This window comes from Bos indicus x Bos taurus, chromosome 10 (genome assembly GCF_003369695.1).
Source record: "Bos indicus x Bos taurus breed Angus x Brahman F1 hybrid chromosome 10, Bos_hybrid_MaternalHap_v2.0, whole genome shotgun sequence".
In the NCBI taxonomy this organism is placed as follows: Eukaryota; Metazoa; Chordata; class Mammalia; order Artiodactyla; family Bovidae; genus Bos; species Bos indicus x Bos taurus.
Window position 1 is genome coordinate 46,167,226 of NC_040085.1, and position 24,303 is coordinate 46,191,528.

The following is a 24,303-nucleotide window of genomic DNA, read 5'->3' on the forward strand; positions in this document are numbered from 1 at the left end:
AGTACAAATTTGGTTTCTAAGGAAAGGTTGGCAAAGCATTGACACAGGAAAAATTACTCTTAGGTATTCTTCTCTGATGACCATTGACTGAGCAAGATTTTTGTATAGTTACTGTAGCCATGAAAATACTAATCATTGGACAGCATTCTTAGTGCAACAGATACCAAGCCATAGAGCACTTTGATGAATTGTCAGGGAACAGAGCTAACAGAAGTGTCATGCAAGCAGGCCAGCACTCTCTTCACCAGTGCCAAACATTTATTCAGCATCTTCCTGTGTGTAAAAGCTGTGGTTTCTACTTCCTTTTGCTTGGTTTTCAAAAGTCAGTCTGAAGGCAGAATATAAGTTTTGTAGCTGATGAACTGTGATCATTATTTGTGTCTGTAAAAAGTGATATTCCTCCTCTCTTCTAAGTTCAAGGACAAGGTTTTGGTGGTATGTGGCATGTGTTAGGTGTTCAGCAAATATGTAAAGGAAGACAGAGTGCTGGGAGGAGGTTAAGGGAAGGAGAGGAAGTGGTCCACACTTGGACCATGGAGTCAGCCTGCACAGAGCCCAACAGGCTCTGCAGTAACCATCCAGGTAACCTGGTAACAGCCATTGATTTCTAACTTGAGCTTACTGTTCTTTAAAATGAGATAATACCTACCTTGTAGGGGTTTTGAGAGGCCAGCCTAAATGAATGAATACATGTAAATGTCTCATATAAATCCACTCAGTAAATGCTAGTTTTTTTTAATATAATTAATAATAATGTTTATGACTTCTTTTTTTTTTAATTTTATTTTATTTTTAAACTTTACAATATTGTATTGTTTTTGCCAAACATCGAAATGAATCCACCACAGGTATACACGTGTTCCCCATCCTGAACCCCCCTCCCTCCTCCCTCCCCTTGCCATCCCTCTGGGTCATCCCAGTGCACCAGCCCCAAGCATCCAGCATCGTGCATTGAACCTGGACTGGCGACTCATTTCATACATGATAGTATACATGTTTCAATGCCATTCTCCCAAATCTTCCCACCCTCTCCCTATCCCACAGAGTCCATAAGACTGTTCTATACATCAGTGTCTCTTTTGCTGTCTTGTATACAGGGTTATTGTTACCATCTTTCTAAATTCCATATATATGTGTTAGTATACTATATTGGTGTTTTTCTTTCTGGCTTACTTCACTCTGTATAATAGGCTCCAGTTTCATCCACCTCATTAGAACTGATTCAAATGTATTCTTTTTAATGGCTGAGTCATACTCCATTCTGTATATGTACCACATCTTTCTTATCCATTCATCTGCTGATGGACATCTAGGTTGCTTCCATGTCCTGGCTATTATTAACAGTGCTGCAATGAACATTGGGATACATGTGTCTCTTTCCCTTCTGGTTTCCTCAGTGTATATGCCCAGCAGTGGGATTGCTGGATCATAAGGCAGTTCTATTTCCAGTTTTTTAAGGAATCTCCATACTGTTCTCCATAGTGGCTGTACTAGTTTGCATTCCCACCAACAGTGTAAGAGGGTTCCCTTTTCTCCACACCCTCTCCAGCATTTATTGCTTGTAGACTTTTGGATCGAAGCCATTCTGACTGGAGTGAAATGGTACCTCATAGTGGTTTTGATTTGCATTTCTCTGATAATGAGTGATGTTGAGCATCTTTTCATGTGTTTGTTAGCCATCTGTATGTCTTCTTTGGAGAAATGTCTATTTAGTTCTTTGGCCCATTTTTTGATTGGGTCATTTATTTTTCTGGAATTGAGCTGTAGGAGTTGCTTGTATATTTTTGAGATTAGTTGTTTGTCAGTTGCTTCATTTGCTATTATTTTCTCCCATTCTGAAGGCTGCCTTTTCACCTTGCTAATAGTTTCCTTTGTTGTGCAGAAGCTTTTAAGTTTAATTAGGTCCCATTTGTTTATTTTTGCTTTTATTTCCAATATTCTTGGAAGTGGGTCATAGAGGATCCTGCTGTGATGTATGTCGGAGAGTATTTTGCCTATGTTCTCCTCTAGGAGTTTTATAGTTTCTGGTCTTACGTTTAGATATTTAATGCAGGGAGCTGCCCGTGAGAATGGGGTCCTTCGTCCGAAGGACACAGCTCTGGGAGCTGCCTCAGTCCTTGAGGGTTTGCTTGCAAACATAGCTCTCTGTCCCGCCACCCCAGAGATTAGGCGCTTATTTACTGCAGGCACCTGGAGTTCTGTGCAAACTTCTCACACAGAGAGAAATGTTATCTGGTGTAAGAAATAATAACAGGGTGCCATTCCCATGCTCTCAAGATTTCTTGTGACTTTTTGTAAGATGTATAGGCCAACCAAGAAAAAAACTCAACTGTCTTGTCTTTCTCACGCTTTTCTGTATAAATATAAGATGCTGAATAAAGTTGGTGTCAGACTGCGTCCCTTCGTGGAGACGTGTCTGAACCTCTCCACCCCATCTTTGTTGTAGTCTCTTGCTTTAGTTTCTTTCTTAGCCTCACCGTGCACGTTCTTGGGACCTGATTGACTTTGCCGGCTGGCACCGGCAATTTAATCCATTTTGAGTTTATTTTTGTGTATGGTGTTAGAGAGTGTTCTAGTTTCATTCTTTTACAAGTGGTTGACCAGTTTTCCCAGCACCACTTGTTAAAGAGATTGTCTTTAATTCATTGTATATTCTTGCCTCCTTTGTCAAAGATAAGGTGTCCATATGTGCATGGCTTTATCTCTGGGCTTTCTATTTTGTTCCATTGATCTATATTTCTGTCTTTGTGCCAGTACCATAGTGTCTTGATGACTGTGGCTTTGTAGTAGAGCCTGAAGTCAGGTAGGTTGATTCCTCCAGTTCCATTCTTCTTTCTCAAGATAGATTTGGCTATTTGAGGTTTTTTGTATTTCCATACAAATTGTGAAATTATTTGTTCTAGCTCTGTGAAGAATACCGTTGGTAGCTTGATAGGGATTGCATTGAATCTATAAATTGCTTTGGGTAGTATACTCATTTTCACTATATTGATTCTTCCAATCCATGAACATGGTATATTTCTCCATCTATTAGTGTCCTCTTTGATTTCTAAAAATATGGAAGGCTTCACGAATTTGCGTGTCATCCTTGTGCAAGGGCCATGCTAATCTACTCTGTATCGTTCCAATTTTAGTATATGTGCTGCCGAAGTGAGCACTGTTTATGACTTCTAGTGATAGTGATTATCTTCTTTGAGAAAGCTCTTCTCTCTTTATCTTCCTGGACTTTGAAATGAATCCCCATCGGTTAATATGGATTCCTCGGGGCAGAGAGAGCCAAGCCCTATCGCCCTCGTGTGGGTTCACCTCTACTGGGCTCTCAGGCTTCAGTCCTGATCTCACCCACCTGCTGTTCTCTGACCAGCATAGAGGCCCATACCCTCCTTTCTTTTGTATCCGTACTTCCCTCATGCAAGAGAAAGAGCACATTTGCTTGAGAATGAGGGCTTTGTTAGCCCATATTCCTAGGAAGTAGAAGAGAGACACACCGGTAAGTGGGTAAGGGCAGTCTGGCCATGGACTAGTCTGCGCATTAATCCTTAGGATCAGATGTTAGTTTCCTACATCTTCGATGAGCAATAGTGTTCTGCATCTGAGAGACTCTTAATTTTACCTCTTTTACCAAGGTTAGATTTCCTCAGAATGGGAGTATATTTTCTGAATTTTTCTTGCCAGGAGGTAGAGTAACAATAAAAACATAGAAAGCATTTAATCCAGGTAATGAGCAGTATTGGAGATTGGTGGCATGACAGAGAGTTTCCTTGGTGTTTTTGTAAGGTAATTGATATGCATACATAGTTGGGAGCCCTGGGAGGAGACTGGCTTTGGAAGGCCCCACCCCTTACGGACCATCTCAGTTTCTCTTCTGGGGCGAGGTGGTGGCTGGCCTCTCGCACCTGGATGTGGGTAACTCATATGGGCACTTACTGTGTGCCAGCCTGGGTTCTGAGGGCCATCAATCTTAGATCACTGCATCCTTAAGACAAGTAAGTTCGGATGTTGTTGTTGTTGTTGTTGTTATTCAGTTGCTAAGTCATGTCCAACTCTTTGTGCCCACGCCCAGGCTTCCCTCTCTTTCACTATCTCACATAGTTTGCTCAAACTCATATCCATTAAGTCGGTAATGCCATCCAACCATCTCATCCTTTGTCATCCCCTTCTCTTCCTGCCTTTGGTCTTTCCCAGCATCAAGGTTTTTTCCAGTGAGTCAGCTCTTCACATCAGGTGGCCAAAGTATTGGATCTTCAGCTTCATCATCAGCCCTTCCAATGATATTCAGGGTTGATTTCCTTTAGGATTGACTGGTTTGATTTCCTTGCTGTCCAAGAGACTGTCAAGAGTCTTTTCCAGCACCACAATTTGAGAGCATCAAGTCTTTGGTGTTCAGCCTTCTTCATGGTCCAGCTCTCACATTCATACTTGACTACTAGAAAAACCTTAGCTTGACTATATGGACCTTTGTTGGCAAAGTGATGATGTCTCTGCTCTATTTAATATGCTTTCTAGGTTTGTCATAGCTTTTCTTCCAAGAAGCAAGTGTGTTTTAAATTCATGGCTGCAGTCACCGTCTGCAGTGATTTGGGAGACCAAGAAAATAAAATCTGTCACTGTTTCCATTCTTTTCCCCTTCTGTTTGCTGTGAAGTTCTGATGTAGGTAGTGTTTATGGAGGAGGGAATGGCTCCATTTATGGGGGAGGGAATGGAGGCTCAGAAAAGATTTTTTAAAATCCCAAGCTCAAACAGTTGTTAAGTGTTATAATCAGTTAAAAAAAAAATCCAGGCTCCAGAGCCTTTTAACTGTTCTATACTGCTTGAGGAGTTATCAGTCAAGATCTCAATCAGAGACTAGAGGAGTCCAACATATATTTAGTATTTATCTTCCCCTAGACTTTTAAAATGCGTTATTTTCAGTAGGATTCCAGGTCATGAGTAACTGTTTTCATCTCAACAAGGACACACTGCCTATAAGGACTATACGGTGGCTCAGTGCTTTCCACGGAGTGACCTCTGTCCTCCAGTAGAGCAGCACCTGTCGCAGACCAGGTGCCCTGGAAGGAGTTGCTGAGGTAGAGTTTGCCATGCAGGTTATATGTCATTGGGAATCCCAGCTGAAGGGCAGTGGAATCAGGGGAAGTGTAGCTGCAGTTTAGGTCTGATGGCCTCAGCCAAGCACGTGGGTGTGGTGAAGCAGAGCTGTCTAGTGGCGGAACCACTGCCACTGACAGGCAGTGGATGTGGGACCCCCGGGGAGGGTGTCTCTTTGGGTGAGGAGGCTCTTTTCAGAATGAGCTGACAGCATTCCTTGTCACTGAGGCAAGGCATTCTTTCTTGAATGGAGGCTCTAGGTGCTGCATCCATGCTTCTATCTTGATACTTTCAATGTTGTTAACAGTGTGAGTCTACACAATGGGAAGTGCTTTCTTCAAACTCACCTCTCGCTTGCTTGGATTCTAGGTTAATGGGAATTGCACAAATAAAGACAGGTCCTCAGCTTTCTGGAATCCTTTTACTATAGCCCTAGGCAGAAGCAGAGGTATCACATCTATCTATCTATCTATCTATATGTATTTACATATGTGTGTGTGTGTGAGTATATATATATATATATATACATATTTGGACCATGTGATTAAAGTCATACCTGGCATTTTTGGAGACACATGAAGAGTTTGTTTTATACTCATAAAAGTCTTTCAAGTGGAGCCAGTTGGCTTTTTTCTAGAGGCCAGAGTCCAAAGCTAAAAGCCACAGTGCAGTGGTGGAAAATCTCTAGTTACATTTTGCTTGCCAGTTGTCTTTAGAGAAATGGTTCAGTGATTAAGAATCAGGTTTAACCCCCTTTTCCTTGCTCCTTCCATCATGAAACTAAAGCTGTCTTCCAACTCCCTTCAGCACAGACATGAAACTGAATCCCAAACTGCATGTCTTGTCCACACAAGGTGACCACAGGAGCTGATCCTGTGTATCCAGCAGGTGCTTTGCCCTGCAGGATCCACTACTACCCTGTCCCACTGTTGCGTACAGCTGCCTCTGGCCACTTATGGTCTCAACAGCAAGACATGCAAAACCTCTCTCCATTGCCCTTCTTTCAGGTTGGAAAGCTTATCCAAGAAGCAGCTGGAAGAAGCAATTTGAAGCGAGTAACCCTGGAACTTGGAGGAAAAAGTCCCAACATTATTTTTGCAGATGCTGACTGTAAGTCCACCACATATGTGCTGCCTTGTCCTGGCACACCCTGTGGTGCTCACTTTTGTTATCTCCACTTTAGACAGAACATGCAGAGAAAGGTCTTTGAAGCTAAGTGGCATTCAAGGAGAAAAGTCTATACCCTTCATTCTAAGGAGAAAAACCTCTCCCCACTTTTGGGAAGGACCACTTATAATCAGATAGAGCTTGTTTTCTAGACATCATAAGCCATTTTGATTTTGCGATGTTGTAGAATATAATAGAAGAGGTGAAGGCTTGGCCAGTGTTGCACAGTGGAAAGAACAGTGTGGTTTAAGCCTCTCAACACTGGAAATATAGCCTCCGCCCAGATTCAAGAAATCTGAAACGTCTCATGTATGCCTGGTAGCTTTGTAGATCATTAAAATTTTTTAGTTCACCAGCCCTGCCAACGTTGTCCCAAACCCACACCCTCTTCTCTGTTTAGCTGCCCACTCCCCTTTGTGTTGTTCCCATGGCTTTCAGTAAGGTTGGTCACACACTATGGTCAGTTCTGTATGTGTGTTGTGTGTTGTGTTAGTCCCTTAGTCATGTCCGACTCTTTGGGACCCCATGGACTGTAGCCTGCCAGGCTCCTCTGTCCATGGAATTCTCCAGGCAAGAATACTGGAGTGGATTACCATTCCCTTCTCCACAGTTCTGTATGAATAGACCTAAATTGGAGATGATCACACCTTGGCAGTAAGACTATACAGAGGCTTGGAGCTACAATCTAGGAAACCCCATGTCTCCTGATAGGCTGCTCTCTAGTCCACTCTGCATGGGAGTGGTCCTTCTGTTTGGGAAAACTTCCCAGGGAATGAAATTACAAAACTTCTCTCAAGCATCCTTTTTATTTTTCACGCCCTGCCAGACAACTCTATTCCCTCAATTTCACTATTAGAGATGTCAGAAAACAGAAAGCAGATTGCCTGAATTTCAGCCCTAGCTTGGAATTTGCAAAGAATTCAGCTTTATACTAGTTGTCAAAGAGATCAGAATTCTATAACTAAATTCCTATTAAAAAGTAGGCACTCCACTGACAGTACATTGATTGATTCATTGAGTCAGTCATTTAGCAACTAGCAGACACCGGCTTCCCTCGTGACTCAGAGGTAAAGAGTCTGCCTGCAGTGGAGGAGCCGTAGGAGATGCAGGTTTGATCCCTGGGTTGGGAAGATCCCTGGAGGAGGGCATGGCAACCCACTCCAGTATTCTTGCCTGGGAAATCCCAAGGACAGAGAAGCCTGGCAGGCTACAGTCCATAGAGTCTCGGAGAGTCAGATATGACTAAGCACGCAGACACCAGGTTTATTAATACTGTTTTCAAGTATAAGACATAAGAGAAGAAAATGAGTTACCACATGCTATAATATAAGTCCATGTAAATATAGAGGAAATTTAGTGTCTTCAAAGACAATCATTGCTGTTACAGTTTAATTCACCAAAACACTAATTAAAAGCACAACTGCAAGGTCTTATAGATAAGGGATTGCAAATTGGCAGTCTATAGGCCAAATGCAGGGTATGGCTATGTTTGTGCTGTGTGTGCTAAGTCGCTTCAGTCATGTCCGACTCTTTATAACCCTATGGGCCATAGCCCACAAGACTCCTCTGTCCATGGGATTCTCCAGGCAAGAATACTGGAGTGGGTTGCCATGCCCTCCTCTAGGGGATCTTCCTGACCCAGGGAGTGTACCCATGTCTCCTGCATCTCCTGCATTGGCAGGTTTGTTTTCTAATACTAGAACCACCTAAGAAGCCCCATAGCTATGTTTACTTCTAAATATTACACAAAATATATTGATTTCTGTTTTTTCTTAAAACTTGGAATCTGCCAACCCTGGGCTATGTCTGTGCATAGGGGTTCTGAGTCTCTGTCACACTGCTTTACTACCATTGCATTATTTGCCCAGCCCCTTGGATTATTGGGGTTTGAGACTCCTTTTATAGATAATGTGGTCTGCTTCCTCTTTTCTATAGAACAAGAAAGGGATTCCAAGAGTAGATTGCCAAGCTTAATATAGCCAATAGTGTCAGGGTCTGGTTAGAACTAGAAAAAAGCTGTGTTCTCAGTCCAGTGCTTTTCACTGGGCTGCTCACGGTTCTGCTCTGCAGTGAGCATGACATTATGCCTGGTTCTTTGGGGATGGGAGGGAGGCAGTCCCATAGATTGGTGTTGAGAACATGGCTGTTTCCTCTTGTAGTGGACTATGCTGTGGAGCAGGCTCACCAGGGTGTGTTCTTCAACCAAGGCCAGTGCTGCACTGCAGGGTCTCGAATCTTTGTGGAGGAGTCCATCTATGAAGAATTTGTGAGAAGAAGTGTGGAGCGGGCTAAGAGGCGCATAGTGGGGAGTCCCTTTGACCCCACCACCGAGCAGGGACCCCAGGTAGAGAAATCATAGACATGTCCTTTCTTAATCCCTGGTGAGCACATAAATAGGACACTGTAATGGAACCCAACAAAGCACCAACCTCCTTATTCTTCCTCCTCAGTTGTCTTCATGGCTGAAAATATAGCCATCAAGGCATTACTAGCTTGTGTCTTATACTTCTCTTTTCGTTTCTAAATTTTATCTCTGAAAAACTAAGGGATTAGGACTGCCTTAAGGGTATCATCAACTTTGGGGGTAAGTTGGAGTCTCTTGGCTATAAAGAAGGCATGGCAAGATGGATCTTAACTAGAACCCAGTTCTTAACTGTTGGATTCAAGACATCCCCACAGGTGCCACAGTCAAGGAGGGCAGGTATCTCTCCTTCCCAGAAACCATTTGTCCTTTTACTGGCTGCCAAGGTTTCTTTTCCACCAAGCTGACCCACTCTGGGGAAACCACTTGCAGCTTGTAAATGTGTAGGGAACAAGAGCTGTCTGCTTTTTCCTCTGCCATGTGGTTCTCTCTTAGTCTGAATGCTTCATGCACTGTGGTGAAGGAGGAGGCCCACAGACCCCGTGCAGACTGAGCTCTGCAGGTCCTCCCCACTCATCTATGTGTATTTCCAGATGAATTCTAGTTTTGAACTGAGAGTATTTAAAGGAATGTGTAGACCAGATCTCATCTGGCTCATGAGAGCATGGGTTTCCTGATAAGAAACAACATCTCCTTAGTTTGGGGGCCATTTGAGAGAAGACTAAAATTCTAGCAGCAGTTGAAACCCAGGTGAGTGTAGGTTTTTATTTTATTTACAATAGCAATTGAGCAATAACTCTATAACTTGGAGCCTCGTGGGGGAGGCAAGAATGGCCTTATTTTATGGACTAGGATGCTAGCTCTCACTCTTTAAACTTAACCCTTTCCTCTGGTGGTGTGACTGTAGTTCCATAACAATACTGCCCCAGTAGGATTTGATGTGCAGCACCATGTGCAGGGGCTGTGTGTTAGCTCCTCTGTTGTTTCACCTGTTTAGTATCAGTACAAGTCGCTACACTCTTCATCTGTCTATAAGGCTAATTTTTACTTCTGTAAAAAGTCAATAGTCAATCAACCAGTATCTCCATCATTGAGAAACATTGCTTAAATCTTGAACTGGTAGTTACGATTTGTCAGTAACAGCAGAGCAGTGCATTTATTGGAATTCTTGATGTCTTAGGTTGAACCATATAAATTTTCCCTTTATGTAGATCAAAAATGGCTAATTAACAGCAGTTCCATGTGATCTGACTAGGTATATTGAAACTTTGAAAAAAAAATCACAAATGAGAGATTCTTGAGTGTATTTTGTTCCATTTTCAGAGATTTCACTTGGAGTCATTAGATGCTTTCTTCCATAGATTGACAAGAAGCAGTACAACAAGATCCTGGAGCTCATCCAGAGCGGCGTGGCTGAGGGCGCCAAGCTCGAGTGCGGAGGCAAGGGGCTGGGCCGAAAGGGATTCTTCATCGAGCCCACAGTGTTTTCCAATGTCACTGACGACATGCGGATTGCCAAGGAGGAGGTAGCTCATAGACCTCAACAGCAGCCACTTCTTCCCCGGGGTTGTTTCCAGGGCATTTCTAGTAGACAGTATTAGAGGTTTAGTTCTTTGTACTTTATATACATTATACAATAGCAATAAACATGGCTGTGGACATCCCACTTTCTCAAGAAAAAAGCTAGACAAAAAGGCAAGCGAGCTAGATGGAGGCCAGGTGATGGCACTTTATGATTGTAGTTGTTATCAGCCAACAGACTCATCATAAAAATCAATCACTAGTCTCAGTAATACATTGATAACAGTTAAGTTCCCCCCAATGTGGGTCATTAGGCTGTTAACCAGGAAAGAGAAAGCACCCAAGCATCATCACACTTCCGCAGGAAACGACCAGTTGCAGATCAACCAGCAGCCCAGAGCAGTAGCTCTCAGTTCTGGAGCAGTGCCTGGGAGCTTGTGGAGAACACAGCTTTAGAACAAACAGTGAAATCAAGGGGTGCCAGGCAGGGCTGGGGAGTGGAGGTGTTAAATTCTAAGGGTAGATGTACGCAATCTTACTCTGGGAAAGTTTGGGATATTTTACAGTTATGTTCTGCTAAACTTAAACATCATTTAAATGATGAAGGCAGAAGTTTGGAGAACAGGTAAAAGGATGGAAAAGCACCTATGTTGGATCCATCTGTTCTGCTGCAGATCTTTGGCCCTGTTCAGGAAATTTTGAGGTTTAAGACTATGGATGAAGTTATTGAAAGAGCCAACAACTCGGACTTCGGGCTTGTAGCAGCTGTCTTTACCAATGACATCAACAAGGCCCTCACAGTATCTTCTGCAATGCAAGCCGGGACTGTTTGGTAAGATCAGGGCCAGTCTCATTCTGGCCATAACACATTCTGTGGGGCAGGGGTTGGGGGTGGCTCGGGGGCCTTGTAATTCTTCAGAGCCTGTGTGAAATAAGCACATAAGCTCTGGAAAGATGGGAGAGACCGACCAAAGACTTCATCCTGAGAAGAGACACTTCCTATTGGCTAAATCAGGAAATCTACAGTGTGGGAGGGAGACTCAAGAGAGGAATATATGTTTACATATAGCTGATTCACTTTGTTGTACAGCAGAAACGAATACAACAGTGTAAAGCAATTATCCTCCAATAACAATTTAAAAAAACACAAAATCTTAAATTATAAAATTTTCATGTGGGAAAAGGAATTTAAAAATAGAACTTGCAAAAGAAATATCATGCCAGTGGGATTATTTCTATGTAAACAGAACTCACACTAACAGTACATGTCTTATTCTTTTAGGATCAATTGTTACAATGCCTTAAATGCCCAGAGCCCCTTTGGGGGATTCAAGATGTCTGGAAATGGGAGAGAAATGTAAGTGTCCCAAGTTGCTGGTGCCCAAAGAGAAATAGAGTTACAAATAGCAGCATAGAGTGTACTCACATCAGTGGATTCTCTTACTCTCATCCATTCAATAAACAAACACTATGTTGAAAACACATGTCTATAAACAAAGCACACATTACAAGGATAACTAAAACACAACAATTCCCTTACCTTAAGTGGGAATGGAGAAAAATTCATGCACCAATAATCTCATGTAATAGGTGCTATTATAGAAGTAGGTTAAACATCTTGTTAAATACAGAGAAAAAATCAATTAATTTTGCCTATGAAGTTTCAGAAGGAATAACATTTCAGTTTTTCTAGAAGAAGATATTCCAGGCAGAGGGAATAGCAAGAACATTCCCTGTGCATGAAGTCACAGAAAGTACAGAATAGTCCAGACAGAAGACAGAATTTGGTGTATTTAAAACAGGTCACCAACTGCCTACTCAGGGACAAATCTGGCCTAGAGAGATGTTTTGGTTTTTTTTTTTTTTTTTTTTTTTCCCTCATAACATTTAAAAATCTTTACCTGACATCCAAAAAGAGGAGGCTTTCCATAAAATCTAAATTTCTTGCTTATTTCATTCGCCCACGGTGGAGTTGTTGCGGCTGTGAGTTCTGCAGTTCACGGAACTTAATATTGGTTGCTGTTATTTTTACACATACCCAGTTTGCTCATTGTCACCTGCTCGGTGCCTGTTGGATCTTTTGAGTCTGGGGCTGTAGAGCTTGGACATGGGGTGAATGGAGGGGATTTGCTGAAGATGCAAGTGGAGACGTTGCTTTAAACCCAGTCTGAAAGCTCTTTAGAGGGCAGATGTGGGAGCTGAGAAGATACCAGAGATTTTAAGGGCAGCATTCTTGGTGTAGAGAGGATGTTTTGGTAGAGATTATAGGAAGATGACCCATTATGAGGATTTTGCAATAACAGTGATAGGTATTAATCAGATGCCTGCTCTGCATGTAGCTTTATTCTCCCTTCTTACCTAACATTGTCTGATTTTGTCTCATTTGCTTTTCACAGTAATTCTATGGAATAGATACATTTATGTTTATCTCATAGATGGTTCAGATGAGAAACTAAGGATTGGAGTGGTTAAGTAGCTTGCCCAAGTTACACAGCCAGTAAAGAGCAGATCTGAGCTTAGAACCAAAATTTTGGTGGCTTAGTTTCTGTGATGTCTGGCCAAGGAAGTGTGGGTATCAGGTTTAATAAGGACTCTTCCGGGTCAGGATCAGAGCTGGACTGCCCTCTTGTGATGCTAAGGATGTGAAAAATGGGACTGTGGCAGAGGAACACTAGAAGGGTTGTATTTGCAGTTTCATATATAGATGGATTCTTAGAATGGCTTTGAAGAAGGAACGGTAGCTAGGGTCTTCCTGAGCTGATACCTCCCCTCATCCCCAAAACTTGAATTTTCACTCATTTTGAAAAGAGCTGGATCCATGTTTTCTAAATCCTGTGACTCTTAAGAGGAAATATCTTCTATGCCCACTCTTCCTGGCATTACTGAATATATCCTTTTTTAAAACAAATGTTCAGCTCACAATTAATCTGCTAACAACTATTGAGCATATACTTCATGCAAAGCATGATCCTTGGTCTGTGGGGAAAGGTCCAGCTCATTGAATTACTTAAAATTTTGTTGGATAAATTAAATATACAACACTTAAAGAATCAAAAGAATTCCAGAACAGCCTGTGAAGTGATAGAGGAATTCAAGGGTGATAGAGATGGCGTGAGCCAGAGAAGTCCATGACAACTTTAGATGTACAGGGATTTGAATTGGCCTTGAAGGAAGAGGAACATTTAAGCAGATGAAGAGAGAGGAATAATTTTTAGGGTTGGTGGGCAAAACAAGGTGGCAGTGAGGGGAGGGTGAGCAAAGGCACCGTGGGAGAGATGTGTGGTGTTCAGGGAGAAGAGGAGACCCCATGACCAGCACAGAAGATTTACATCTTTACATACTGTAGCTAATAATTTCTACTCCTGAGCCATTAAACCATGAAAATGAAGTTTAGCTTTGAGATTTAGCTTTGAGGCTAAGAGCAGAGTTTCTAGAATCACACAGCTCAGATATGTACCCTGGCTCTACTGCTTAATTCCTGTGCCACCTTGGACAAATTACTTAATCTCATTAATCTTCAGTCTCCTCATCTATAAAATGGGAATTGTTATTGTACTTCCCCCACAGGGTTGCTGTGAGGATTAAATGTGAGAATCAAGTATGCCAAATATCCATCAGGGTGTCTGACAAACCTTCAGAAAATGTGAGCTACTATCGTCATTATTGATCAACTAAATGACTGCCAAGTAGACAATCCATTTTTCTCTTAATAAATGCATTACTTTAGAAATGCAGCACAAGTTTTCCTAAATTTCAGCTAGTATCATCATCGACCTGCTTTTCGTCTGTGGTGACACCAGCGAGAAGCTGCTCTTGCTTGAACCTTTGCTTCTGGCCTTCAGGACCTCCCACTTGCTCTACAGCCAGAACCCATTCGTTGTTATTAGTATTTGTTGTTATTAGTATTCCTTCAGCTTTTATAAAGTCTCCATGTACTCATCTCTTCTTAACTTGCCTTAACTTTCTGTTCCTGCTTTTCAAGATGCATTCAACCTCTTTCATTTCCTGCCCCTGTGTTTGTGCTCTCCTGGCCTCTGAAATGTCAGGGCCGTCACTGGCTCTGGAAATGCCGGTCACATAGACTGTTACAGGTCATTAACAGGCTGCGTGTCATGGGCATAAAATAGACGTCGTATGTAACCACTGGTTAGCAGTTTCTCATCCCAGGCTAGCCCTGGACGCTCATCACGGGGCAAGCCTTCTACCAGGATTCAAGCCTGTGACATTGTCCAGTGCAGAACTTTCTGTCAGAAACAGTGCCCTTGCCTAGAAAGAAGGTCCAGGGAACAGTTTGGCTGTGTCAGAACCACACAGACTAGAGGCCTCTCTCTCTACTCATCTCATGGGCACTAACAGTGATTTGGCCTTCTCCATGCAGTTAAAAAACAATTAGGAAACAGTACTCTTTGATGAGACTCACTTCATCTTGTCCAAATTATATGAGTCTTTGTCCCTGTTTGCCCCCAAAACATGTTTTCTCTTCCTTAAATGACCCTGAGTGGTAGGAACTGCTTCAAATAGAAGAACCTGCCCTGCCCTGGTCCTTCCCTCTTCCTTCTTATTTAATACAGTCCCAGAAACTCTACTTCACCTTCCAGCCAGACAGAATTGTTTCTCTTAAGGCCTGCAGGCTCCATGCAACTTTGGTTCCTGGCATTGCCTTGCCCGCCTCTAAGAGGCACAGAGAAGGGAGGTAGCACTTTCTGAGGGCTGTCTGAGCCTCTGATCGCTCCCCTACAGAGAGCTGTGGAGAGGACTGCCCTCTGCAGGTTACCTGGTGATTGCTGTTGTTCAGTCATTAAGTTGTCTCCAGCTCTTTGCAGCCCCATGGACTGCAGCACGCCAGGTATACCTGTCCTACACTATCTCCCAGAGCTTGCTCAAACTCATGTCCATTGAATTGGTGACGCCATCCAACCATCTCATCCTCTGTCACCCCCTTCTCCTGCTGACCTCAGTTTTTTCCAGCATCAGGCTCTTCTCCAGTGAGTCGGCTCTTGGCATCAGGTGGCCAAAGTATTAGAGCTTCAGCTTCAGCACCAGTTCTTGCAATGAATATTCAGAGTTGGTTTTTCACCTAGTGGGTTGGCCTTTAATTCCTAGGGTCAGAGACTTGTGCTGAGTTTCTCTCAATTCTGCCTGTTCAGCTAGTTCCATCTATTTCAGTCTTCCTGTCTTTTCCCATCTCATTAAGCTCTCCTGAGACAAGAGGTCATAAAGCCCAAGGTATAAAATATATGTCACAAACCTAGGAGATGGAAAGAAAGCTGTGAACCTCAGCATTTTAAAAACTAAGGACACAGGCTTTGAAGACAAGAAGCGCTGTTTGGATGCCCTGAGTCTCTGTGTGTGTGTGTGTGTGTGTGTGTGTACAGAAGGCGGGTGCATGGGAAAGTCACCTGCAGGCTGGGAGAGAGGCTTGCCAAGCACACCTATCTGGTGACACCCCTCTCAGAGGTTCTGATTTAGTATATCTGGGCTAGGGCCCAGGATTGCATTTTTAACAAATTTCTGGAATAATTCTGATACAGGTGATCTAGGGACCCTGCTCTGAGAAATGCTGCTGTAAGCCAAAGGAAAGGGCAGGGAAACAGACACCCTAGGCAGAAACCCTTGTTTGTTTTATGCTTGAGTCTGAGTGATTTCCTAAAATGGCTGATTGAGAGACACCAAAATTCAACATCTTACTTTACCTCATATGTACGCCGAGTTTGGTTCATCTTTGACCTAGTCTGGTCAAGAAGCAGGAATACAGGCTTCTGAATGTCCTGTGCCCTGACCCGTGACCCAGCTGGACAGATGACCATGTAGAGGTATTGGGGCGTGTCAGTAACAGTGCATCTGCCTTTTGTGCAGCAGTGAGCTTCTTCCTTAACTGTGAAACTGTCTGTGCCACAGAATTTAACTGGATTAAGAAAAATTTCAGTAGATTTGAGAGAAAGACCCTGGAAGGAGATGGCAAAATAGCTGAAGAACCGAAATGTCAAGGCTTTCAGAGACCTTACAGCAGTATTGCTCAAAGTCTGGGTCCAATAACCACCCATCTCATGGTCTCTTGGGCTTTTCCCCAGACCTACTGGAACAGAGTCTTAGGAGGGGATTGGTCAGGAACCTACACTTTAAGCAAGCTTCATGAGTGATATGTATACTAATATTCAGGAACTGATGTCAGAAAGACAGCTGGGTACCAGGAGATGGGGATGAGTTGGCTGGAGTCACACAGCCAGTTAACACAGAGCCGAGGTGGCACTGCTGTCTGCTGACCCCCTGCCCCAGTGTTCTGCTCCACTCACTGCCCTAAGACCTCTCACTGGCTTTCCTTGCGGTCTGGGCCCATGGGCATTATTTCCTCTTGTGGCAGATATGAACCCAGTTCTCCATCTTAGAGCAGTCTGAACGCTTACAGCAGCTGGCTGCCTGGGATCCAGGAGAGGAGCACCCGCAGTCCAGCAGGGCTTTCCATTGCTTTGAGCACCCAGAGGTTTGGGATCTGACAGTCACACTGGAATGCAAGTTCCTGTCTCTGAAGGCTTTCTTACGTTTCTCACAGCCTAGTTAGAGATCTGAGGAGAGTGGTTCAGGGTCTGCCCCAAGTGCGTGCACAAGCAAGGGAACAAAAAGGGAGTAACCACGCTTCAAACAGGAGGCAGATGATGTCCGTGATGAAGAGACACATGCACAATTGCCCAAGGGCAGGAAAAAGTCCACTGAGAGCCAGAGCTGAGCTGGTAATAAAGAGACAGCCTGGTTGGAGCCAGTGAGGGAACCATATACCAAGTGGGGCAATCCCAAGTTTATTCTTCTCATCCCTGGAGCAAGATGGCCAATGCAGATGAGAGGACAGCACGCCTGCCCCAATCTCTGATGTCCTGGGGGCTGGGGGGAGGGGGGCATGACCACTCAGGTGTCCTGGTGCTCAGAGGAGCTGCTGGAAATGCATGAGGAGCCTTATGTGGTGCCAGGAAAGCTATCAGATAACTCCCAGAGTTATCAGGTGGCTTCTTTGAGCCTGGTGCTGTGGGCCACACACTAGGTGGGGGAGAATGGAAAGCTGTATCAGTAAGATACAGGTTGGTGGGGGAGGCAGAGCAGCCACCTCCCTCCTGCACCCTGCCCCCTGGCGCGATCAGTAGTGGAGGGGGGCACAGGTGCTCTGAACACAGAGGAGTAGGGCGCACTCCTGAGAGCACAAGGAGAAGCTTCACAGAGGAGTGACCTTGAAAAGAAGACAAAAGTTTGAGTATTTTATAGAAAAAAATTAAGAGAACATACTTGATATAACAATGAAATAGAGGGGAGAAAAAGAGGCATTTCAAGAGAGGTAAAATGAGAAGGTTAACTTGAGAAAAGAGGTGAAGAAAAGGAGCATGGTGTCAAGGAGGCTTGTCCTCACCCCAGCATCCTTAGAGCAGCGGTTGCGGGGCTTTGTCTCCTGTGGCCACCTAGGCAGGTGACCTGGCACCCACCCTCCCTCTCAGGCCGGACTACCTGCGGGCTCCTCAGAGGCTGGGACCAGTTATGTCGTTTCTCTTGCACCCAGCCCAGTGCTGCCCGTGGTAGCAGTGCCATCAGTGTTTGTCTACCAAATGACACAGACTCCTTGGTCCATGGCCAAGATCCCAGAGAGTGCCATGAGCCAGGAGGGGAAGTGACCAAAGGCAGGTCTTAGGGAACAGCTTACTACCACATCCCAGTTCCTCTTCAGTCAGTTATTTTGATTTCTTGACTCTTTCCCCCAACTCTGTGGAGAACTGTGGACAGTATTTATTTAGGATTCTGTCTTTAAGACATTATAGGTGATTTGTACTCCTCCATGGGAGGCCTTTAGGTATTTGTTTCCACTCTCCCAGGTGGCTCAATGGTAAAGAATGCAGGAGATGGAAGAGACCTGGGTTTGATCCCTGGGTCAGGTAGATCCTCTGGAGAAGGGAATGGCAACCTACTCCAGTATTCTTGCCTGGGAAATCCCACTGACAGAGGATCCTGGCTGGCTGCAGTCCAGGGAGTCTCAAAGAGACAGGACTCAGCGACTGAACACACACATTAAACCCAAGGACTAACAAGAAGGAATGTAGAATCCTGAGCCGAGAGGACTGTTACCTGGAAACCTCATGGTTTTCTTTCAGTTGAAGTGGAGTAGATCTCCAGGAGACCCAAGAGAGCACAGACACGTCCCGGGTGTCCAGTGGTAGGAGTGGGGTTTCTACCCCATTTCCTCAAGGGGAAAGCCCACGTTGGAATGTTTTGGCCTCAGGTGCCTGATTCTGCCCTTTTCTATTTTTCAGGGGAGAATTTGGTTTGCGAGAGTACTCTGAAGTTAAGACTGTGACAGTAAAAATCCCCCAGAAGAACTCTTAAGATGGCCAAGAAGGAAGGTGAAGACCAGCCTGCACGATTCCCCTCTCTGCTTTCCCTGTGGGGCCCAGCTCTCAGGAATCCCCAATACTCAGTCCTTATTTAACAATTCAAATGACAGCATGTAGACCATTCGCTGGGTGTAATGAATGCAAGCCAGTGGGCGTGGTTTCTTGGCACTCTGTGAGGGATCACCTTAATAATACCAAATATTGGAAATGGGATAAAGGCCTGGGGAGCAGCTGTGGGCACATCCAGTGTGTCTTTCTGGGGTGAGGGGCTGAGTAAGGGAGCTGTACTTGTGTGATGCCTGTCACAGAGGACCTCACTCATGAGCAAAGATAGCCTTTCCATTGTCTTCTTTTCCCTCTTCCAGGCTCTCTCTCTTCACGCTCCCCTCCTGCTCCTCCAAGGAGATCTCAGCTGAGCTCATTTGGGGCAGATGTTTGGGCCGGGAACAATTTTCCAAGGTTTTGCAGCCAAATTACCGTTTCATGTTATCCATTTCTTCAAAGCAAAACATGAAATGGTTTTAGTTAGAGCCAGACCAGATTGAAAATGCCAGGAGCTGGTACACTGCAGATGTACTAAGGAGAAAGAACTTAGGAAGTTTCTGACCCAGTCTGGTTTTCTTACATCCATAAATAACTTGAGTGAAAGATCAGGAGATGGAGCTCCAGAGACCATTCTGTGTAGTTCACAGCCTCGGAGCTCACTGCATGGTTTGGGTGTGTGTGTGTGTGTGTGTGTGTGTGTGTTTGTGTGTGTGTTTGTGCATACACGTGCATGTATGCATTTAATTCCTTCTTGATTATTCTGGAATAAGTCAGGGGCTGGGTTGTTTTTCATAGATTGGTAAGATCTTTTCCAAAGTTTATGTTTCAAATCAACCAAAAAGTGATCTGAGTGGACTTGAGAATTTGGAAAGAAGGTAGTGCTGGGTGCCTTGTTCTGCAGACAATTCATATGAAGTGAATTCTCCCTGCAGTTGGAATCCACAACCTCTTCTGCCCCCCAGTCCCCTGTGCCCACCACCTGCTAGTCCTGGTGCAGCAAGTGTTACTTCTGGCTCCCATGCCCTAGATCTGCTGGCGGTAACCTTGGAAGAGCTGGCCAGGCCTGGAGGTTTCCTTCTCCATTTGTAGTGTTCCAGTGTGCCATGATTGCCACGCCCCACCAGAGCTCCACTTGTCATGCTCGTGGCCCATCCACACACCTTTCTTGCCTCTTGGCCTCCTGGCAGGGTGGGGGGCATGGCGTGAAACAGGCCGGCCCCTCTCCCCCTCTCCTCCCAGCTGAGCACCACACTGCTGCTTCCCAGTGAAGGCTCCATGACGTGGGCAGTGTCAGCTTCCCTTCCAGCTGCCGAATCCAATTCATCTCTAACCTAGATGAAGATCACGTATTTAAAAGTACCAAACCTAACCTAGAGTGTATGAAAGATGGGCGACACATATATAGCCTTCTGTATTTAAGGGTTTTCTGCTTTCTAACGTTGCCGGTTGTCTATTTATAACCCTTGTGTCTACTCATGATATTTTAAAGAAATCTCTACTTGCTGTTATTGACAAAGGACAGTGGCTGGATGCCTTGAGAGAGCCACATTTCTGAGTTCTTGCGTATGAATGTCATGCTCTCCTCCTATAGCCTGTGTCCCCCATGAACATATCCACTAACCAGCTAGTTACCTTGAACTGCAATATAGAATGTGAAAATGAAGATTTATTTCTTTTAATTTACTTAAAAAGAAACCTCTGTGCTAGCAATAAAGCATTTATATTGTGTACTTCTTGGGATCTTCTGGCTATGTTTATCAGTGTCTTCCTGTCTTACTGAGTCCATCTAGGCCTTTGGCTCAGCAGCTGGACTTTTCAGGCATGTTGCCTGCTCTGGTTACTGAGCAGTCTGGGAGGGTATTCTTTCCATAAGGTAAATGAAGCCCTTATTTCCGACTCTATATAAATAAAGCCAGGTATACGTACGGTTCTGTGTGGCAAACCAGTCCAACCCTGCATGAAACATAGGAAATGACAGTTTTCATTCAGAGTAGCCTCCGGGAGAGTTAACGTGTAGAGGAATCTTCAGGCCTTGTTCTCACAAACGTGGACTATGAGACGAGAGCTCACATTTCCTAATGGCATTTATCAGTAGCTTTATTTTTATTTACTGAACTAAAAGTCAGAAACTGACAGCCTGATGCAATATTTTTGCAGCTGTAGAAAGGAAGCTGTAAATGGTGACTGTAGGACCAGCCAGAGCTTGTTTGCTTTCCATGTGTTCTCAGGGTGGTGCTTTAGGAGAGTGGTTTCCACCCTTCAGACCAGCACATCCCCTCCTCCAGCCCCACTTCCCCAACCCAAGTCCTGGACAAGTGCAACAAAAACCAAAACCGATGACGTGGACACAAAGGAAGTGGGTCCCGGGGAGAGACATGTTGCTTGGACTGGGATTGCTTGCTCGGACTGCTGGCGTCTTGTTCCTCAGAGGAACAAATTGAGCATGGGAGAATGCCATCCCCGGGCGTGGGGTGAACTCTCAAATGTAGGCTGTAGGCTCTCTGTGAGTCTACCTCGTGTTCAATACTTAGAGATGTCGAGAAGAAAATGAGAACAAGATGGACACAGAATAGTCGTGTAAAAGTGCTTTGTTAAATGCCAAGTAGAGGTTACAGATAAGAGGAATCCAGAATAAGGTAAGACATAATTTGATAGTTCTTCAAAGCATAAAGCCCTTCAAACCTCATCTGTTTATGATCCTGACATAAAGGAAACAAAGACAGATGGCATTACCGGGGTCATTAATGAAACCAACACAGAGACACCCATTGGTCCTTTGTCATCAGCACTACATAATTACAGTCTTCTTGTTCACCCCAGAGATTTCCATTGTACCTTTTCTTCCAAATCATCCTCAGTGCATTTGTAGGGATAATATTCTTTTTCATGACATTTTAGATAATAAAGGACAAAATATAATGTAGGAAGTAAAAAACAGAAACAGTGGATCTACTGGAATGTTAATATAGGAAGGCATTCAAGAGGACAGAGACAAGTTGTTGGAAGAGATGGATTTTAAACAAGGCTTGAGGTAGGAAAGTAATTTCAGTAAACCTTCAGAGTCAGCAGAGGTGAGGGAGGCCAAGGCATGCTCTTGTGGTAGGGGATGGACTGGCAAGAGCAGTTACCACATGCTGGAACTCGGTCAGATTGCGAGGGGTTGGGGGGTTGGCCAGTGAGTTTCATGGCACTGCCACTGCCCCAGACTCCCGCCAACCTCAGAGCTCACAAGTAGCACATGCCACTTTCTGTTAGAAGATTCTAGAGCTGGACTAGCTGGCAGAGGTCAGGGAGGAAACTGTTGGTGGAATAGGTATTAAAGAGTGAGTAGAATTTGGAAAGATGAAAAGGAAGGATAGCAACACTGCTGGGGAAAAAAATCCGGAATTTGTTAATATTGAATGGGTTGCATTCTTGGTTGGGGGGGCACAAATAGAAATGTTCACTGCCATTTATGTGTGTGTATAGCTATTCATTTGCTTTTCTAGGTTTTTTTTTTAATTTTTTGGTGGACTAATGTCCCAGAAATATTTAATCAGCCACAAGAATGCTTAAAGTATAGCAGGAAAAATGAAAACAACAAAATCACATGAGTTAAAAGCAGAAGTAAAGAAAAAGGTGAGAAACTAATGCAGCTAGAATGAGACCAGAAAAATCATATTATGCAAAGTCCTATCCTAGGACTCATCTCGAGCACCTGTGATAATCTAATGAGAGGAGCCAACACAGCAGGCCAGTGATCCTAAGAAATTAACCTCCCTTCGTCCCTCCCATTCTCTCCCCTTCCCTCCCTCTGCAGGTGTTTACTATGCCAGGTCCTGGGATACAAAGCGAGCCAGGCCTGGTAACTGCCGTCGTGAAGCTCACGGTCTAATATGGCAACTCAGCCAAGAGCTGATAGTTTTCTCTGCTGTCTCACTGTAACTCCTTGCCAGGCATGTACCTTCAATTTATGGAAGGATAACAGACCTTTTCCAGGTCCTTTAGGTAACCCAGAGTGACAACTTTGCACAGAGAAATAGCCCATTAGCAACACGGCAGAGTGAAAAGCACATGGCATCAGAGGGTCAGAGAAGTGACCAAAAGTCCTCAGCTGGGGTCCCAGCCTGGCCAGTCTGCATTCGTGTGTCTTGGGGTAAGTCATATAACTTCTGCGGGCCTCCACTTCCTCCTGTGTAGGATCCAAATGATCAATCCTGCCCTGCACACCACACGATACTGTGTGAGAATTAAACGTCACGGATGATGGATCTCTTCCACTGGTCTGAGACACTAGGCTGCACACACACAACTCTAAAACTCAAAAAAAAAAAAAAAAAAAAGACTTCATTGCTTTGCAGATCAATCCAGGACGTCAGAAGCCATCATTTCTCATGCAGTGTTGAGCCATCATGTAGACCCTGGGTATTTAGGACAGGTTTCCTGTGGTTTCTGGGAGGCCTCCTTTCCCAGAGGTGGACCTCATCTGAATTCCTAAAGCCAGCTGGGAGTAAAGGGGATGATTGCAGCTCCAACTGTTCCCCAGGTTTCAGCTCCATTTATTTAGTATGTTGTTCAGACATTCTATAGAGATTTTCTGTGCCACCCTGTTCACACACACCTGCTCCTTAGTGCGGACAGGCTGGAGACGAGAGCATGGGCAAGTCCACTCTGGAGCAGCATGAAGTCGTCTTCCTAAGCATGTACATTGTCTAATCCCCACTTGCTTATTGGACAGATTAAAAGGAAAATCAGCCTGCCATTAGCCTTTGATGTGAAACTTGGATAATGTTTCCTTTGGCCATTTATGTAGCAATGAGGAACTTGAAACCAGCATGGCCCGGGCCCCACTCCTGCTGGAGCGTGAACGCCTCTGAATGGCTTCAGGGTCTTTTGGCCCAGCTTTTTTAGTGTGTTTCTCAAGAGCAGGTCCCCGTCCTCCTTATCAGGAAATAAAATGTTACTGACCAAGTCTGCTTGCGCTGACTAATTTCTTTTATAACACAGTTTTGTTGCCAGCCCTCCCAAGTCAGTCCCCAATAAGGATCCTCCTGACTGGTGTCATTAGAGCCAACAGAATGAGACTGAGTTTGGTTTAGAAGCAAAGAAAAAACTATTCTTTGATCAAAAAACCAAAAGATGTGAGCTCTGGATCTAGAGTCCACGGTCTCTCAGACAGGTGGGGCTGCTTTATAGATCCTGCCAGCTGGGAGCGGGCGGGGTTGGGGCCCAGTTCCCGGCTCTGGACCACAATGCCTCGGGCAGCGTCTCTGCATTAGCTGCTGCCATCTTGAGTAGCAGTGCTGTGCTTGGTGCTGAGATACTGGGCAGCCCTTTCAACTCAGAACTCTGGTCTGAAAGTCTGGGTGCAAGGCCTCTGTCCTTGGGGCCTGTGAGCAAGTGAAACCAGACTAAGCACCAAGGAAGAGAAGAACAGTTAGACTTTGTTTTATTAACCACACTCTGTTTTTCTTTCCTGCGATGGTTAATGGGCTTTGCTGGTGACAACTCCCTCTTCTTTTATCCTGATCCTCATTTTCAAGGGCGCAGGTCCTAGTCTGTAAACATTTCCTGCTGATTTGGGGGCATCATCAGAACCCCGGGGGGAGGAGCAAGACTTCTCCCCATCCCCTTCAGGTACGCTTGACTGTCCCAGGCCTTGGCCCTGACCATTTGCATCCCTGAGCAACCACCAGGTTTCTAACCTCTTGGAGAGTGAGGATACCAGACAATTTAAGGCAGCAGGAGATCATTGTAGCCTTTATGTTATCACCCAG

The 24,303-nt window shown here is 44.5% G+C and overlaps 1 protein-coding gene and 1 non-coding gene across 2 annotated transcripts in view; one reads left to right on the forward strand and one right to left on the reverse strand.

Annotated features, from left to right (window-relative positions):
- The window catches only part of ALDH1A2 (aldehyde dehydrogenase 1 family member A2), a 125,737-nt gene extending 105,460 nt beyond the window's left edge, over nucleotides 1-20,277 (forward strand). Inside the window, exons 8-13 of the mRNA XM_027553896.1 lie at nucleotides 6,094-6,196; nucleotides 8,413-8,597; nucleotides 9,977-10,141; nucleotides 10,811-10,968; nucleotides 11,419-11,493; nucleotides 18,422-20,277. Coding sequence (XP_027409697.1) covers nucleotides 6,094-6,196; nucleotides 8,413-8,597; nucleotides 9,977-10,141; nucleotides 10,811-10,968; nucleotides 11,419-11,493; nucleotides 18,422-18,494 — 759 coding nt within the window. The 3' untranslated portion in view covers nucleotides 18,495-20,277. The remainder of the gene's footprint in view (nucleotides 1-6,093; nucleotides 6,197-8,412; nucleotides 8,598-9,976; nucleotides 10,142-10,810; nucleotides 10,969-11,418; nucleotides 11,494-18,421) is intronic.
- Nucleotides 3,052-3,158, reverse strand: LOC113900576. Its single transcript, XR_003513206.1, has one exon. It is a non-coding gene; the product is annotated as a U6 spliceosomal RNA (small nuclear RNA).
- Nucleotides 20,278-24,303: the final 4,026 nt, after the last annotated feature.